At 37.7% G+C, this 16,067-nt stretch overlaps 1 protein-coding gene and 1 long non-coding RNA gene across 19 annotated transcripts in view; one reads left to right on the top strand and one right to left on the bottom strand.

Moving 5' to 3' along the window:
* USH2A (usherin) overlaps window positions 1–16,067 on the bottom strand; it is a 392,736-nt gene that overhangs the window by 120,003 nt on the left and 256,666 nt on the right. For all 16 annotated transcript variants that reach the window (XM_068185676.1, XM_068185675.1, XM_068185673.1 and 13 more), the window contains 2 exons: window positions 11,229–11,857; window positions 877–1,211 (listed from right to left, as the gene is read on the bottom strand). In XM_068185676.1, the coding sequence (XP_068041777.1) occupies window positions 877–1,211; window positions 11,229–11,857 (964 nt within the window). The remainder of the gene's footprint in view (window positions 1–876; window positions 1,212–11,228; window positions 11,858–16,067) is intronic.
* Window positions 973–5,596, top strand: LOC137471390 (uncharacterized). 3 transcript variants are annotated; one of them, XR_010997561.1, is made up of 5 exons: window positions 973–1,088; window positions 4,187–4,293; window positions 4,380–4,429; window positions 4,596–4,650; window positions 4,738–5,596. It is a non-coding gene; the product is annotated as an uncharacterized lncRNA (long non-coding RNA). The 3 variants fall into 3 exon arrangements; XR_010997560.1 differs by having other exon boundaries at window positions 4,117–4,293; window positions 4,738–5,595; XR_010997562.1 differs by lacking the exon at window positions 4,380–4,429 and having other exon boundaries at window positions 4,117–4,293.

The raw sequence follows: 16,067 nt of genomic DNA, 5'->3' as shown, positions 1-16,067 counted from the left end.
GATAATTATTGAACCCGTCAGTGCACCTAGAAGAGAGCTACTAACCAGAACATATGGACTACAGAGCTATAATTCCATGCACAATGTTTCACGATACGTTAAAGCACTAGAATGAAAGATTTGACACTTTTTATTGTGTATATATAAAGATATATTTGTCTTTATAAATCTTTATGCACTCAAATCCATATTTCTTTACTGTAGATCTACACACACATGCTCAGTATTCAACATTCAAGTCAAGATTCCCATCCCATCATTCCAGACAAATCTAAGAGGAAATTCCTTTCTTTGGCTCCTGTGGTGAAACCCAGCCTGCTATACCCAGCACTTCCTTGAATTTCCTATTTTGGCTATGCTCTCACACTTCTAGCCCTTCAGCTTCCATTTTTCTCATGCACTGTCTCATTTAAAATTTATTCATCACTTAATTTTTGAAGATTATTTAATGTCATCATCCTCCAAATGGTCACTTTCTCTTCATGTGGAATAACCCAGAGTATCGAGAATATTGGATGTGTTAATTACTCATGTTTACAAAGATTTCTTATTTTCCTTGTCATTTTATTGGTGGAATTTGTTGCCTGAACTTGTCACCAAAAAGTGGCCAATGCTGCAACCCAAACCACTTATGACTTTGCAAATATCCTGTGCTTGCTCCTTCTGGTTTTTCAGACAGCACTGATCTGAGACCCAGAGCCTTCCAGCACAGACAACACACTTGCCCTGAAAAATCCTGACTCTTCTCTGAGCCCTAAATAGGAATTTGAAAAAATCCAAAATTAAGAGATCACATGATGAAGTCTGCATCACTCAGAATTTTCTGAGTCAGATTTAGGTAAGGAGAAGCAAACCGCTCTCTCAGTCTCATCTTACCTCAGATGGGGACCATTGGGCCTCAGCGGTGGTTGCCAAGAGATGGCAATAAAGGATTCGCTGATTGGAGTCACAGACAAGGGACTGATGCTCTGAGGAATTGTTGAGGGTGTGGTCACTCTTGTGGGCAAACTCTCGGTGCAGCCTCCTAGAAAGCCATCACCTCCAGTGCAAGCTATTACCGTGACTGAGTAGTTGGTGTAGGGGACCAGGTTGGTCACCAAATGGCTCAGCCTTGATGAAGGGTTCCCAGCGATAACAATGCGTGGGTCAGGCATGCGAATCTCATAGTTCAGGATTTCTCCATTCGGAATCAGAGGGGGCTTCCAGGAGACCTGAAGGAGGAGGGGAAAAAATAAAATTAAAATAACAGATTTCTTACAGTCACATTGCAGGAATACAGACACAGCATGCTACAGATGGACACAAGCGGGATCTGAAGATGTTCTTTTACATCAAAACACACTTTTAGTTTTAAAGGGAAATCAGCTAGTAATCTAATCTTTAATTTTAGTGAGGTCCTCAGTAACAGTTGTAACCATTGAAAAAGCTATTATTTTGCTTTACCAATAAATTTGAACATTCCACATCACTCAAAATTCCATGAGATGTTCAGTTGCATTAGCAGAAGTACAATACTTATCATAAGTATCACTGTCACTTATTTTCTAAGGGTGTATTGCCTGGCATGCTTGACTAGAAGGGGCAGAATAAAAACAAATCTTACTTTGTGTTTCCACAGTTTTCAAAAAGATGCAACTGCATTAGCTTCTATAAGAAAACAAATTTTTCTGCATTCTTCATATGATGAAATAGGCAGGTTTTCCCTTTTATTTTTAATTAACAAATTACACTGGTAACTATCAGACAAAGAACAGGAACGATTTTCCATTTTAAGAACTATAAAACTATACTGAGAAAACCTGAATGCAAAAAGATTGGAAGTTACATACAGAATTCATGGTTTTTATAGATTTATACACACACATGCATATATATTTATATATATACGTACTGCTACTCTTACTGTGATTTTGTCCTTACTGAACTGAGGTTAGGTGAGATTTTTTTAAGTTTTTAGAGTTTTTTTGAGGGAGGGGATCGATAGCACATTTACATATATATTTATTCTTACCATCTTTACTGAAGAATCACACCCAAACAATTGCACTACAAAGTGCATTAATGTTCTAAATTATTTTTAAGGCTTTTTGCCATGGTACCATGATAGAGGAGCCTTCAGACTGGCACAACAAGGACATGTAACCTGATATGTATTAGGATCTCAAAGTTTCATAAAGGCAGCATAAAAGCATCTATCAATACTCATTTCCCTAGAACTCCCAGTGCAGGAAGCATACGAGCTTTGCTTTGCTCTGGGACTGTTTTCCTTGCCATTTACCCACTCATCTATAACAATTGCTGTCTCTTTTCCTCCCAGGCACGAGATAATTTAGGGTTGAATTCAACATAGAAAAGAACACAGAAATGGAGAAAACGTGGATATGCCTAAAACCTAGGTATATATGTAAAACCTAGGTACAACAAAGAAAATACTGAAGTGTTAAACAGTAACACCACAATACTTTAGTTTCAGTTAATTTGAACTTTTTCCTTAATTCTCTTAGTTTCAAAATAACTAGCTTTAAAAATGTATATGCACAATTACACAGGGCCCTGGAAACAGAGAAGCTTGATTTATAAAATGATATTTTTAAAAATGGGATTACAAAATGTTGTATTTTAGGTACAGAAGGACCTCTTAGGCCATCAGACTTGTAAGAAAGCTGGCAGCAAAGTGCTGGAGAAACCTGAAGGATTTTGATAACAGATTCTGGAATACTATTAAACAGAGAATTAGAAACAGGGTGATCTTGAGTAAAGACAGCAAAACCAAGATTATTGGTGCCCACATAGGAAAGGCTTAGCTCTGGCTAATTATCAAATACTGTATTCAGAATTCTGTTGCTTCTGGCCCCAAATCATTTTCAAACAAATAAAGAAAATACCACTGATAAAGCAGTGCAAAATTTCACACAAGGTAGGAATTGATTCTGCACCATTCTCACAGACATTGAGCAGAACTCCCTTTTTGATGTATTTCATGTGATCTAGTGATAAGCTTAGGAAACAGAAAAATGGATAATTAGCACAGACAACAGAAGAAATTTTCAAGTACAAATATGTGCTGGTTTTGCCTGGGAAGAGTTAACTTCACAGTAGAATGGGGTTAGTATAGGGCTGTTTCAGATTTGTGCTGAAAACAGTGTTGGTAACACAGGGATATTTTTGTTACTGCTGAACAACATTTACAAAGGGTCAAGGCCTTTTCAGCCTCTCACCCCAGGAATGGAGCAAGAGGCAAGGGACACAAGTCGAAACAAGGGAAATAAATGCAAAGAAAAGTAAGTGATACACAAACAGAAACTGGAACACAGACTGTACAATTCTTGGGCATGCATGGATGAAGTACCTATCCTGAAATTCTGTCTCAGTGAAGGTAAAGTATTTGAGGTCTTTTATCTGAATATTAATAAAGAAAATCTGTCATTATTGGTGAAAAAAGCCTTCTTGTTGCTTAATGCTGGATAGCTCCGAAAAAAAGAACTGCATGCCAAATACTTTGGAAAATACCTGGTACTACCCTCCCAGAAGATAAAATTGTCTCAAAACATTTACTTTGTACCAAAACTTATTTCCTGGAAGAGAGGATGAGTTATTTTCTAATCACATTTCATTTTTGATGCCTAACTTTTATGTCTAAACCTACAAAATTACTCTAACACAACTTGTGCAAGATTCACCATGCCCTGTAACCCCTTCACATAAAGGAACAGTTTAATGGCAGGAAAACAGAGGCTGCTCCATAACCTCAGCTCCTGAGTTTCACATAGTGTGTGCCCTAGCTGGTAACACCTTCAAAACCTCCCAGGTGCTACTTCACAGCATTTTTTGTGCTCTCACTGGAACAGTAGCTCATACTGTAAGTAGCTGATTTGCTTTGTGGGGCTTACACTGGGAAATTTCTTTAAATTGTAATGTTTTTTTCCATAAGAGAAATAAAACCCACTCTGAACAAAGTATATTTGGCCAGCAGCACACACAGTGCAGCTTATTTCTGTCTGGGTATGGATATATCACACGAAGATATGAAGATCTGTTGTTGCTCTGGTTAATAATTTTTTTAACTAAGTAGTGGGATGACCAAGGATACTCCCTAACCCTGCTGTGTCACTTGAGCTGCTTAGAATTTCCTGTATCACCTGGGAATGACAGGACTTGCAATCCCTCACAAACATCTTTTGTCAAGAGGCAAGGGACTGCCTGACCCATAAATGAAGATGATGGAGCCAGCCTGGTTAGCACACACGTGCCCCTACTGGACCTCTTCTCCTCTTGGATGTGCCAAGGTTTGAGGTAAGGGCTTGGCAATGCATGAAAGCAGGAAAGCTCACTAGACAGGCTGTGTTGGAAGCAGTAACAGTTTGTTCATTGATTTGAAGCTCAGCAGTGAGACCATGAAAGAGGATGCCCATGAGGAAGAGAGAATAAGGTAACTACTGGGAGAGATTAACTGATTCAATGTAATGACTCTGGAAGCTTTCATTTAAAGATCAAAGGACCTTATTTTCTCCACCACAAAATTTAAAGAGACAGAAATTAGCCATTTTCTCCCCATTAAACAGTTATAACCTTGGACTTTTTTCCTTTTTTGACAGCAGTTGGAACCCTGCAACTTAATTCTGAGCTATCTGAGGAGAGGCATTGGCCCATGTAAGCTATTTTACTGTTCAGGCCTGGCTTCAACAGTTTGCTTTTAAATCAGTGTGTTTGGCTTCATTTTATTCTCATTTCTCTTAGATACTGCTTGTAACCTCTACAAACAGAATGTAATAAATACACTACTGAGAGCTTTTCATTGTTGATCTCAAAGCACATTGTAAGTCTCAAATATTATTCTAGTTTTAGAGATAGAAAGACTTAATCCCAGACTAAATCACATATCAGAAAGAAGCAAAACTCTAAACAAAGACCTGCTACCCTAATTCTGCATTCCAGCCACTGGACTATTCCTCTGACAACGTCCCAGCTCCCCTGGAATAGTTGGGATAAGAATTTACTCCAAAATTCTTATCTGTCTTAACAGAAATTCTTGTGGCTTCAATCAAGAGCCAGGATCATACTGGAAATGCAAATTCTGAGAAAGGTCACTGATAGTTCTGCGCATAAACTTCACGCATGAGTTACAACCAGCTTCAGCAAGGACTACCACAGAAGAACAGCATGATAAAGTTTGCAGTAACAGATTGCTACTACAAAAACTCCTAGGACTTGGCTTGAGTGGTGGGAAAAACAAAAGAACATTTATGATCCTAAACACCAACATCAGAGAATTTAAACTTTATCAAAGGCAGAGGGATGATGCTGATGAAACCCCACTGCATAATCTATACCAAATGAGCAAGCTGTGCAAGAAATCACAGTCCTAACATGTGGAAAACCTCTAGTGTGCAAGTTAAGGTTGTTCCTATGGGTGTTGGAATATCCTAGGTCACTCAAGCAGCACTTATGTGTCAAATGAACCAAGGTCTCCCTGACCTTAGCAGCATTACAAGGCAATCTTCACACAAGGATTGATCGCTCCTAAACAATTTCCCTGATGCACCAGGCATACCTGACAACAGAAAAAGTTAAAGAGTGGTGAACAAAGTCCAAGCCCTTTTTTCCCTTTCCCAGCATGAAGCTGTTACCTGGGCATGCTGCATCTCCCCTTAGCAGACACAGTTTAGGAATCAGGGTTGTTTCTACTCTCAAAATTATGTTCTGGGGTAACTGCAGACTGAAGTGTTTGGAGAATGAAATAGCACAAGAAGAGTTTTAACCCGCAACAGAGTAAGGGTCATCACAGACTCATTCTCTGCCACGCAGTGACCTGCAGAGGAGGAACACTGAAGGATCACCTCATTGTTAGCACTGACTTCAGTGACCTTGGAGTAATTAGCATTGCACCCAGCATTCTGAAATCAGAATCAGCTTCCCAAGACAACAAACATTAATGTGTGAGACAAAAAACACCAGGTCCAGAACATGTGCCCATAACTAATTCTGTGGGAAATGGAAAATGGATAAATTCTTTGTCATGCACGATACTCAAACTGTAACTACAGAGTATGTTGCTTTAATTGTGTCAGTGATATCTGTTCCTTACAGTTGAAATCTTTCTCCTGTGTATTTTAATCGCAGCCTATTTACAGAACAACAGGCATTTAGCAGTCCACTATCCAGCTTCTGGGCTAATGAAGAACAGAAGACAACCATAAAAATAGAGACTTGTTTATTTGTGTTTGCTCACTTTCATATCCAATTTAGTAGTGAAATCTGAGAAATGGCAACCAGAAATGTTTATCGCTATTGCAATAAATGATAATCTACTGCACTGAAAGAGTACAGATGGCAACTTTTGAAGATACTGTGACAGCAAACTAATGACATTGTTCAATCTGGAGGGTGGAATAGCAGCTTTCTCTGCTTCAGTTTCTTCTATACATAGAACAGAATGGCAGGTGAACAGCAAAGTAAGACACTGTCATCTCTGTGGGTAACAACAAACATGAATGACAATTGAATTAAAAGGCTTATAACCCTTCCTCAGTCAGAGAACTCTGTGAGGAAATACTTCAGAAAAATAATCAATCCATGGAAAATCAATGACATTATTGAATCAATATGCAAAACAAACAAACAAAAAATTAGAATAGCAATTAGGTGCCACAGAATCACTACAGCCCTGCATTCCTTACAGGCAACATATATAGCATACATTAAGAGAGAAGTAATAATCATTTTTATTTTTCTCATTTTGTATCTAATCAAACTGCAGGAAGTTTCTTTAAATGATGTTATCATGAAGGAATAGCACAGTAAAAGAACTATATGTCAATGAGGTATTTATTCCATCCAACCAGGAGGAAACCATTCTCCTATAAACTCTGTATAAACACTAAAAAAATAAAAAATGTTTCCCCTGTAGAGAAACATCAGGATTATGCACAACTCATGCCAACTTCTCTCTTGAGAAAAAAGTTAAATGAAGGATGATTGGAAATGGCTGCAGCTTTTTATCTATCAGTGGTCCAGTTTGTGGCAGTCATCAGTGATGGGGAGCAATACAGGTAGCATGAGGCAGCAAGTCTCTGGTTAAGCCAATTATTAAGACTATAGCTGCCTTTTCCAGGCCAGAATCCTCAAGGTAGAGCCCCAGCAGCAAAAGGGAATTCCTCCTACCAAAAGTTATAAGGCCAAAGTAGGAATATTTGCATACTACAGTAAATTTAGTTCAGTGTACCCAGCCACATAATGTCTTTCCTACACAAAGAACTCTATTAAATAATTATTCACTGTGTAAACCAGCCTCTTTCTCAAGCCACTCAACCTAGCTACATTTGTGAATGTCATATCAGTGTGAAGTGTGAGATTGAAGCAGCACAGCAATTGCAACCCTCACAAGAAAAGGAAACAATTTCTTTTCTACTTCTGTACATTAGGGTATAGCAAATCTTGTGTAACAGGAATAATGTTCATGGCATTGGCATATACTAAATAAACGGCTTCTGCAGTTGCTGAATACCTCCACTTCACTTTGGCATTTTATCAGCCACAAAAGCAGTTTATTGCGCATTATATTCTGCTACCATGAACATTATCAATTCAGCAAATATTAAAAAATATCATGCAGGTGTCACAGAAATGGGTACTTCAAAAATTATCGACAGCTTTACGCTTTCTGTTGCTCAAAGGAAAGCAAGTTAAATGTTATGGAGAGATATTGGTCCATTCTGATTAAAATGAAATGTTAAAGGAGCACACACATATCAGAACTGTTTATCCTGAGAGTGACCTGCAGTGCTGATATTCTCCTTGCAGAGTGAAAGCTTTGGTCTATGAAAATAAGCTGTATACTCAAGTAAGTACTATCCTGGAGCACTTTGAATTCTTCACATCCTCAAATCATTTTTATTGATTCAGTGACTAAATAAAGGAATGGAAATATATTTCTCTTGTTTTGTAAATTCTCTCTGTTTTCAGTAGAAATAAATATTTGCACTCATGGTTTAGGGATTGGTTGCACTGACAGCTGAAAGCCTCTATTGATTTGCTACTGTGGCTTGGTAAAGGAGCCTCTTGCTAATCTTTCCTACAGCTCCTTTCCAATACCTCCTGCTCTAACCCAGGAGGACAGCTCTCTCTAGGGCAAGAGGTAATTAAAATCTCCTTCCCAAAGAGATGCCCTGTTTTCCACCCTGTGCTTAAGAGTTGCCATTGCAGACACTGAGGTAAGAGCACTGTACAGCACCAAGGACTCCACAAATTTAATTTGAACACTACATAGGTGATATATGCACTACAACTGTGCTGGGCTTGAGCTACTCAGGAGGGAAAGTAAGCCTTTCTAGGATTCTTAGGGGCACCAGTTTAAAGTAATTCAATATGAAATCCATCCTATTTCCACACAGGAAAACATTTCAACCACTAAGAGGCAATCCTTGCAGAATACTGCACAGTTGTTCTGTCTGGGCAACTAGCAATTTCTGGGATGAAGGGACACAGTAGGTTTACAGATCTTCACTCTAGTTCTAGAGAATTTGGGCAAAATCCCCAAACATTTTGTGAACAGGTGCTCCCTTGTTCTTCTTGTACTCTCCTAATACACAGCACTCACACAAGACTGCCTCAGGGACACAGTGAAGCCCTGAGTGCTCTCCAAGCCCTCCTACTCTGACATGAATTTGCCATAAAAATGCAGGGAAGGAAACAACACCACCTCTAGCAAGCTAATCCATTTGACAGATCTGTAAGAAGACCGACAAGTAAGATGAAATCCCAGTCGCTTCCTCTGGTGCTCCCATCTGCAAACAAGCAGAAGGCGAGAAAACTGCTGGGTGCAGCAAGTCTTGTCTATTATCTTGTTGGTGATGAAGTGCAATGAGCTCTTCTGCAACTACAGCTTTGTTTCAATTTTTTAAAGAGAATAAATACTTTATTATTAGAATAGTAAATGCTAAAAAATTAAATAGATGTCTTGCTGACCTGAACAAGTGAGAGAAATTTTAGGATTTTTAAGATGTCTTAGAATCTACGAAATCAGAACTGAAGTAATATCTCAGCCATGGGACACTCTCTGCACAGAAACTGCACCAAGTGTTCCTGACTTTCTATCACTTATGATGAATATAAAATGGAACAATATTAAGTAAATTTAAATACTTGATAAATACAAGAATTTATGTCGATATCAGCAAAGGACCAATGCTCTGTACAGTAACAAAGAATTTAGCAGAAGAGATACTCAGGAGTGCATATATTTGGAGACACATATGTAAGTCACTTTTCTCAATTCAATGCTGCCACCTTAAACTATTTTGAACATTTTAATTTAAATATTTAAAATTAATGAAAACTGTCAATAAAACCAATTAATGGAAATAAAAACCATCCAGACTTCAGCATCTTTGACAAAAATTGATCTTAAAAGATCCAAAAAAATATTGGTCTCCAGGTGAAAAACACAAGTCCGAGACTACATGAGCAGCAGTGACATAAAATTTGACCACCATTAATAGAGGAGTACATACAGTTTGGACATTAAAGGGCTTTAAACAGTTTTGAATATTAATGACAGGCTCAAGAAGAAGAAGGAAAATAAGCATCTGAACTCTTCAGTAAGAAAGGGAAAAGAAATTTTAAAAACTGCTGTATTGAAATGTAATTATTATAGAGTGAAAACTATTGCCTGAATTCAGATATCAGAAGAAATAAATCACTCTACTAACTTTCAGTATTGGTAGCTTACTTAATCTCGGAGTTGAGAAAAATACAATAAAATTACAACTGTACACATGAGTCTGATCTCGGAAAAGATATCCAGTAAAGAATGATACAGTCTCTGGTAACCCACAGGCTTTTAAAACTAGGATTGAGTGTTGAATGCACTTAGAGAAAAAAAAGCAGGGGTAAGATATAAAATTATTATGTTCTTACCACATTAAATGGAGCTTCAAAGGTTGCAATGAGTCTTTGTGCTCAGAGTTGAAGCCAACATGAAAAAGCTCACACAGTGAGTAGTGGATATGTGGGGAAACATGCGCTAGAACTAGAGCTACTACATTGCAGCTTCTGGCAAATCCATGAAAAATGCTTTACTATAAATTGTGGGGAATATTAAGATATATCTACAGAAGTACAGAGGACAGAGTCCTGGAAGTAGATTGCCCAAATCTTCAATAAGCAGTCTGGCAATTCGTCATAATTACTAGTGGTCGATTGTTATTAATTCTTACAGTAACCATTGCACTCATATTGAACTGATTTGCAATTAACACGGAGGTAACATGCAATTCCTTAGACATAAAAACATAATTTCATAAGCTTAGGATTTTTTTGTCTAATAGTGAATAGCATTTTTTATAGTTTAAAATTATGTGTGAACAAAGAAAAAATATCAGCATTGGTTTACTGCTGAAATTCATACCCTCAAACTATTCAGATTGCATTGGTAACACCACTGTGTTTACCTTTTGAAAATACAATGTATACCAAAAAATAATAAATCTAACAGATGAACTTCAGTCTTATGCAAATGTCCTTTGTTTTGTGCTCTGGTGAGCAAGCTACTGTACCAATACTTTTGGCATTAGTACAAGACTGAATCCATGGAAGCATGTGTGTATTTACACAAAAGAGGCTTCTAAGCTACAAAAATCCCTCTTGTTTGGTTACACTAATTTCCCTTGAATGAAGTTTGTATGCAAGCCAAAACAATGGTAGTTATCCTGTCCTCTAGAGTTCATTCCCAACAGAACGATGTGAATAATTGAAAACTTCCTATGTAGTCCTGTAACACTCGTCTTTCGTAAATCAGGAGAACAAAAATGCTATTTTTTCTTCATTAGCCATTAAAAAAAAAATCTGATAATTATACAGAAGACTTAATTACAAAAAAAAATTACTTTTAAGCATTTTAATGAAGTCTTGAAATTTTGGAGAAGGTAGTAGGTAATTTTCTGATCTGATTAGGGAGTTAAAAGTAATCTTTTAACTTTAATATTGAAAATACATCAGGTGTGCGAGGAAGAAAATGAACTGGAATATAATGCCAGAGGCTGGTGTAAAAAAAAAAAAAAAAAAAAAGGAAAGTAGTCTAATGTTTTTGAGCCAAAGCACAGACAGGAATTATTCAACTACCCCTGCAGCAATTGAAGCCTGTTGGCTCAGCCAGTAGATGTCTCTCTTAAATACACAGTTGCTACAAGGAAAACACGTTAAAGCCATGAGGCAATGAGAATTACTCCTACCTTGACTGAATAGGGTCCCAACGCTTCAGTGTCAGGTGGCTGAACACCGGCAGGTCTTGAAGGCCTGGTGGTAACTTCTGCCCAGGCACTGCTGTTTGTGCTCCCGTGCAGGGTGCTCATCAGCACTCTGTACTCAAATTTCTGCCAAGGGCTCAGAGCAGTGCTCTGATCAATGTAGCTCATGGATTGACCGAAAGGGAGACGTGCCACAGTTGAGATTTGGTCTGTTCCTTTCACTCTCCTCTCTATTGTAAGGTTTTCCACCAAACCATTTGGGTGAGCAGGTGGTTGCCAGGATATGACCACAGAAGTTGGAGTATCAGAATAGAGTTCTGGAGCAGGGATATCCTCAGGGGCATCTGGAAGAGTCTGTATTTCTGGGGTTGTGGGTGAAAGAGAGCACCCTTTAGAAGTGCATCCTTCTACCTGAAACACATAGACCGTGTAAGGATGCAAGTCTTCTACAGTGCAGTTAGATGTAGTTCCTGGCACTGTACCATGCAGTTGGCCATTTTGGTAAATATTATAATGTGTGATAATGCCATTTGGCTTTAAAGGATGTTGCCAGGTGATGCCCGCTGCCCTTGCTGTAACATCCAATACAAGTGGTGGATCTAAAGGTCCAGGCTCTGTAATAAAATTTAAAAATAAAAAAAGAAAAGAGAAATTACTAACAATTTGTGATTTTTAAAATCAGTATCAGCAAGATGTACTCACCAAATGAGGCTCAAAAATCAGAAAAGGAGCTCAGGTCTACTAAACAGCCTGTTTCTTTGGAAAATGTAGGCCCAGACATTCAGGGGATGAATATGGCTCTCTTTTCAAAGGCAAGCTGGTCACCTTCCCTAGTCCCAACCCTCCTCCCTCCTCTTCTGCATCCTTTTTCCTCCTGTGTCTCAGAAGTACCCTATCAATGCTGTTTGCATGAGGAGAAAGTGTATGGCTCAGTATTTCTGTAGACCTGCAGTTCTAGCTTTTGGGGATGTTTTTCTAGAGGGCTAGATACTAATTGCAAGCAACAGCATAGGCATAACAATGCTGTGTATTTTACAGCTCAGTAAGTCTCTGCATCTCTCATTATATATTCAATATTTTACTTCATTCTGTTTATAATTCTAATCCATTTTTTGCAATTTATCTACTTCCTGTTAATATTATAGGTGATTTTTTTACTTTGACTGTGACAGAAGCTGCCGATTTAGCTCTTTCACCTACTGATAAATAAACAATGCACAGATCTGACCTTTAGGTTAACAGGTTTTATGCTTGCTCCACTCAGCACTCTAACTGATTCAATTATCATAAAGGTTCAGGAGCTTCCATGAATACTGAAAAAGACCGACCATATGCCTGCATAGGTGTTGTGGAACAGCAAATACTCTGCAGCCCTCCAGAGAAATTCCTTAATTGTAAATAATTTCACCATGCGACACAATCAAGTCACCTTGAATGCAAAACCCTCAGCCTGTGGAGGCAAAGTGTTATTTAAGCTTTACTGGGCTGCGTTAAATTCTGCAATTTGAAGGGCTGTTAAGTTTTTCAATTGAAATTTCATTTAAAATGCAGGTGCTTTTTATTATATTGAGGCTTTACTGCTCTCTAGGTACAAGCATGAACATGGTGCAATAACACAAATCTGGCTCAATCACTGATCAGTAACAGCTGTAATTCCAGAACATTTAGCATTCTTATAAACCACATCCTGAAATCTATAAACTGCTACAGCAAATCAAGAAAATACTATATTCTCCACTATTCTGCTCATAGCAATTTTGACATTTATGAGATTTTTCTGTGAACATTACATTTTATTGAAATCTTAAAAAAAGATATACTTGGATTTAGTAATTGCTTAAAATAGCTTTAGATTTGGGGATTTGCAGGGGGGGAGGGAGAAGAGGGGACCGACATTTAGATTTATAAGGGTTCAAAAATTTAAAATTCATTAGTGGTTGTGGGTGTGCCAAGACTTCAGGGGAGGTGACATAGCATATGCTGAATTCCGCTGTACTCAACAACACTACTATTTAATTCCTGGTGTCCAAACCAGAAGGAACATTATAGGAAGAATAATTTGCTTTACCAGAAGTTAAACAATTCCTGATAAATTTTAAAGGGAAAAGTGGGGGGAATGGGGGAAGGAATCAAATAAATCCAGCACAATGAGTTGCTCCTTCTATATTTTAGAGTAACAGCTGAAGCAGTCAGAAGTCCCTGTTCTCCTCTCACATACAGAGAGAGGTATATCAGGATTACCAGTGATGTCTGTGAAAACAGTGATGTAAAATTGGGATAGCAAGCTTTTCTTTTTTTCTTTTCTCTTTTAAATTTGAAAAGTAACAGTGTTTTTTCTTTCATTATATGATGCATCACAAAGCAACTCCATAAATCTCAGCTGTACCACATATCCTGCTCTACTCATGGTGATAATAAGGATGGAGTTCTGTACTTAATGCTTGTGCACACTAGGATTAATTTAGATCTCTGAATTTGCAAGTACAAAAGATGATCTGTTGTAAGGAGTAATTAAATTCTATTTGCATGTACTCTTGGGTAAAATCAATTAGGTCGTAAGTTGGAACAAAATTTGGTCCATTATTTAGACCTTCCTGAAAGATGGAGAGGTGGAGGTGTAAATCTGAATTATATTTATATTTATATTTTGTAAACTGAATTTTTTTTCTGAGGTGGAAGGGAAGGAGGAGAATTTGCTTTGGAACTAAAGACCTTGAAAATCAGTTGCTGCACATTCTAGTTTAGTGGGGGAAAGGAGCTGAAATACAATATTTACCACTGAACTACAAATTTGCATTTCATCTAATTATAGCTCATAAGCTATTGCACTGTGAGCGTCTGCAGGAGGAAGAAAAAAATGCAACAGAAAACCCCCCCAATATTCAAGCAGTTTGCTGAAAGGGAACAGCTAAGCCTTTATACTCCTATTGAATAAGTTGCAGGCATTACAGGTGAAACATTCATGGTAATTAGTTGAACCTGAGCTTAAACCCCCCCCCACCCCCCCACCCCCGAGTTCAGACTTATTCCTTAAGGACAATCTGTAATGTATGGGAGGAGCTGTCAAACTTCAGCTTTGGGTCCCCCTAGTCCCTCCCCTTCCCCTCAAAAAAGCGTATTTTGGTAGCTAGCATACCTACCCACACATTCCCTACTGCCCTTTTAAAAGAGAGACTTTTAAGACTTCCTGAGTTCAAACAAGACGTTTGAGAGATGCTTAATTGGCCCCACTGGATGAGAAAGCATTAAATCCTGGTCCCCAACTCTCATTCAGTGCAGCTTCTTTTTAAATGGCAAGCAGAATCATCTAATTCTATGTACAAATCAACTAGCACGATACTGCTTGGTTGAAAGGGTCACCACAATTATGTAAAACATGAGTATTAACTATAATTGGGATAGTTTGCTAATACAATAAAAAGCTCTGAACATGAAAAAAGTTACGCTCGCAGCAGTAGCTATCACTTTCTAAAGTAAGAATTCATGGATGAAATGACATGAAAAAGATGGTTATAAAATTTTAATGGAATGATAAAAGGCAAAAGTCATCCTCTCAGCTGAATTCTTAAAATCCCTATATATCACAATCAGCTCCTTAACTGTAAAATCAATGTGGAGTATAACATGTTGTCAGTGTGGTTGTCACTGGAGGGAAGACTGCAAAGTATGACAGCTACACAGCTCAGCCCGTCAATGATGAAAATAAAATCATAAAGCTTTTTACATGAATGAAATTGTTTATAGAAGTAACTACTGAAGATGGAACAATGGGCATCTTTGTCCTTAAGATTCTTAGTTCATATTTCAAACCATTTCATTATAGTATTAATACTAGAAGGTAGTTCCATTTTGGCAAATGAAATTATCTTTTATGGTAGACTACTTCGCTCATCTACTTCAAAAGTTCAGACCTGATTTAAAATAAAGACACAAAACTGTGATTAATATTTTTTAATTCCCTGACTAAAAAAATTCATCTGTTTGCTTACTGTGAGACTTGGAAAGCAAGGAGTTATACTCTCATGTTGTATTTTTTGGGAGGAACCTACATTTACATTTCATATACTAAGACATGTACCTGAACTGATGCCCTTTAAAGCTAATGAGAAATATCTGATTTGCGGGCAAACTCTCTCACTATGCAGAATAAAAATTCTGTGCCTTTTACTCTTTAATCATTTACTCTTTTTAGAAACATGGACAATGAAATTATATGTATTAACAGAATGTGGTGTCTTTCATGTACTGCTGACTGTACCCAGCAGCAAACCCAAATTGTGTAGCTCTGGGCATAAGGGACCACAGGAATCTTTTATCACATGAGATCACAAAGCTCAAAAGTCATTAAGCTGTTCATGCAATGACATGCAATCTATATGAACCCCTTCAAATATATATTAAGAGCTGTCTTCAGAGTATTAAGACTTGTTGCCCTCTACTGCTCCAAATGTACATTGGCTCCAGAACTTCAGTTCTACCAGTCAATAAAGTTCTAATTCCTAATCTGTAGGCATGCATGCGCAGTTTGCACTATATATCATACGATCATCTTATCACATGTCCCACTACTACATCAGCTTAATTTGTTCTGTCCTTTTGCTATTCGTCCTAACAGGTATTTCACATGATTTCCCTTTGTCACCTCACCACGTTTTGTCTTCTCTTGCTTCTGTTTCCATTTTTCTTTCTTGAGCTCATGTGAATACATTCACATCAACTATTTATGGATTAGTTTATATGCCTCAATTATATGGACCTAACTTATATAGCTAAAGTAGGAGAGCTGTCTTCTCAGACAACAAATGTCATAAGCAGAGAAAGCAT

This window comes from Anomalospiza imberbis, chromosome 3, assembly GCF_031753505.1.
Source record: "Anomalospiza imberbis isolate Cuckoo-Finch-1a 21T00152 chromosome 3, ASM3175350v1, whole genome shotgun sequence".
NCBI lineage: Eukaryota > Metazoa > Chordata > Aves > Passeriformes > Viduidae > Anomalospiza > Anomalospiza imberbis.
The sequence above is the reverse complement of the archived record's forward strand: the minus strand, read 5'-3'. Positions and strand labels throughout refer to the sequence as shown.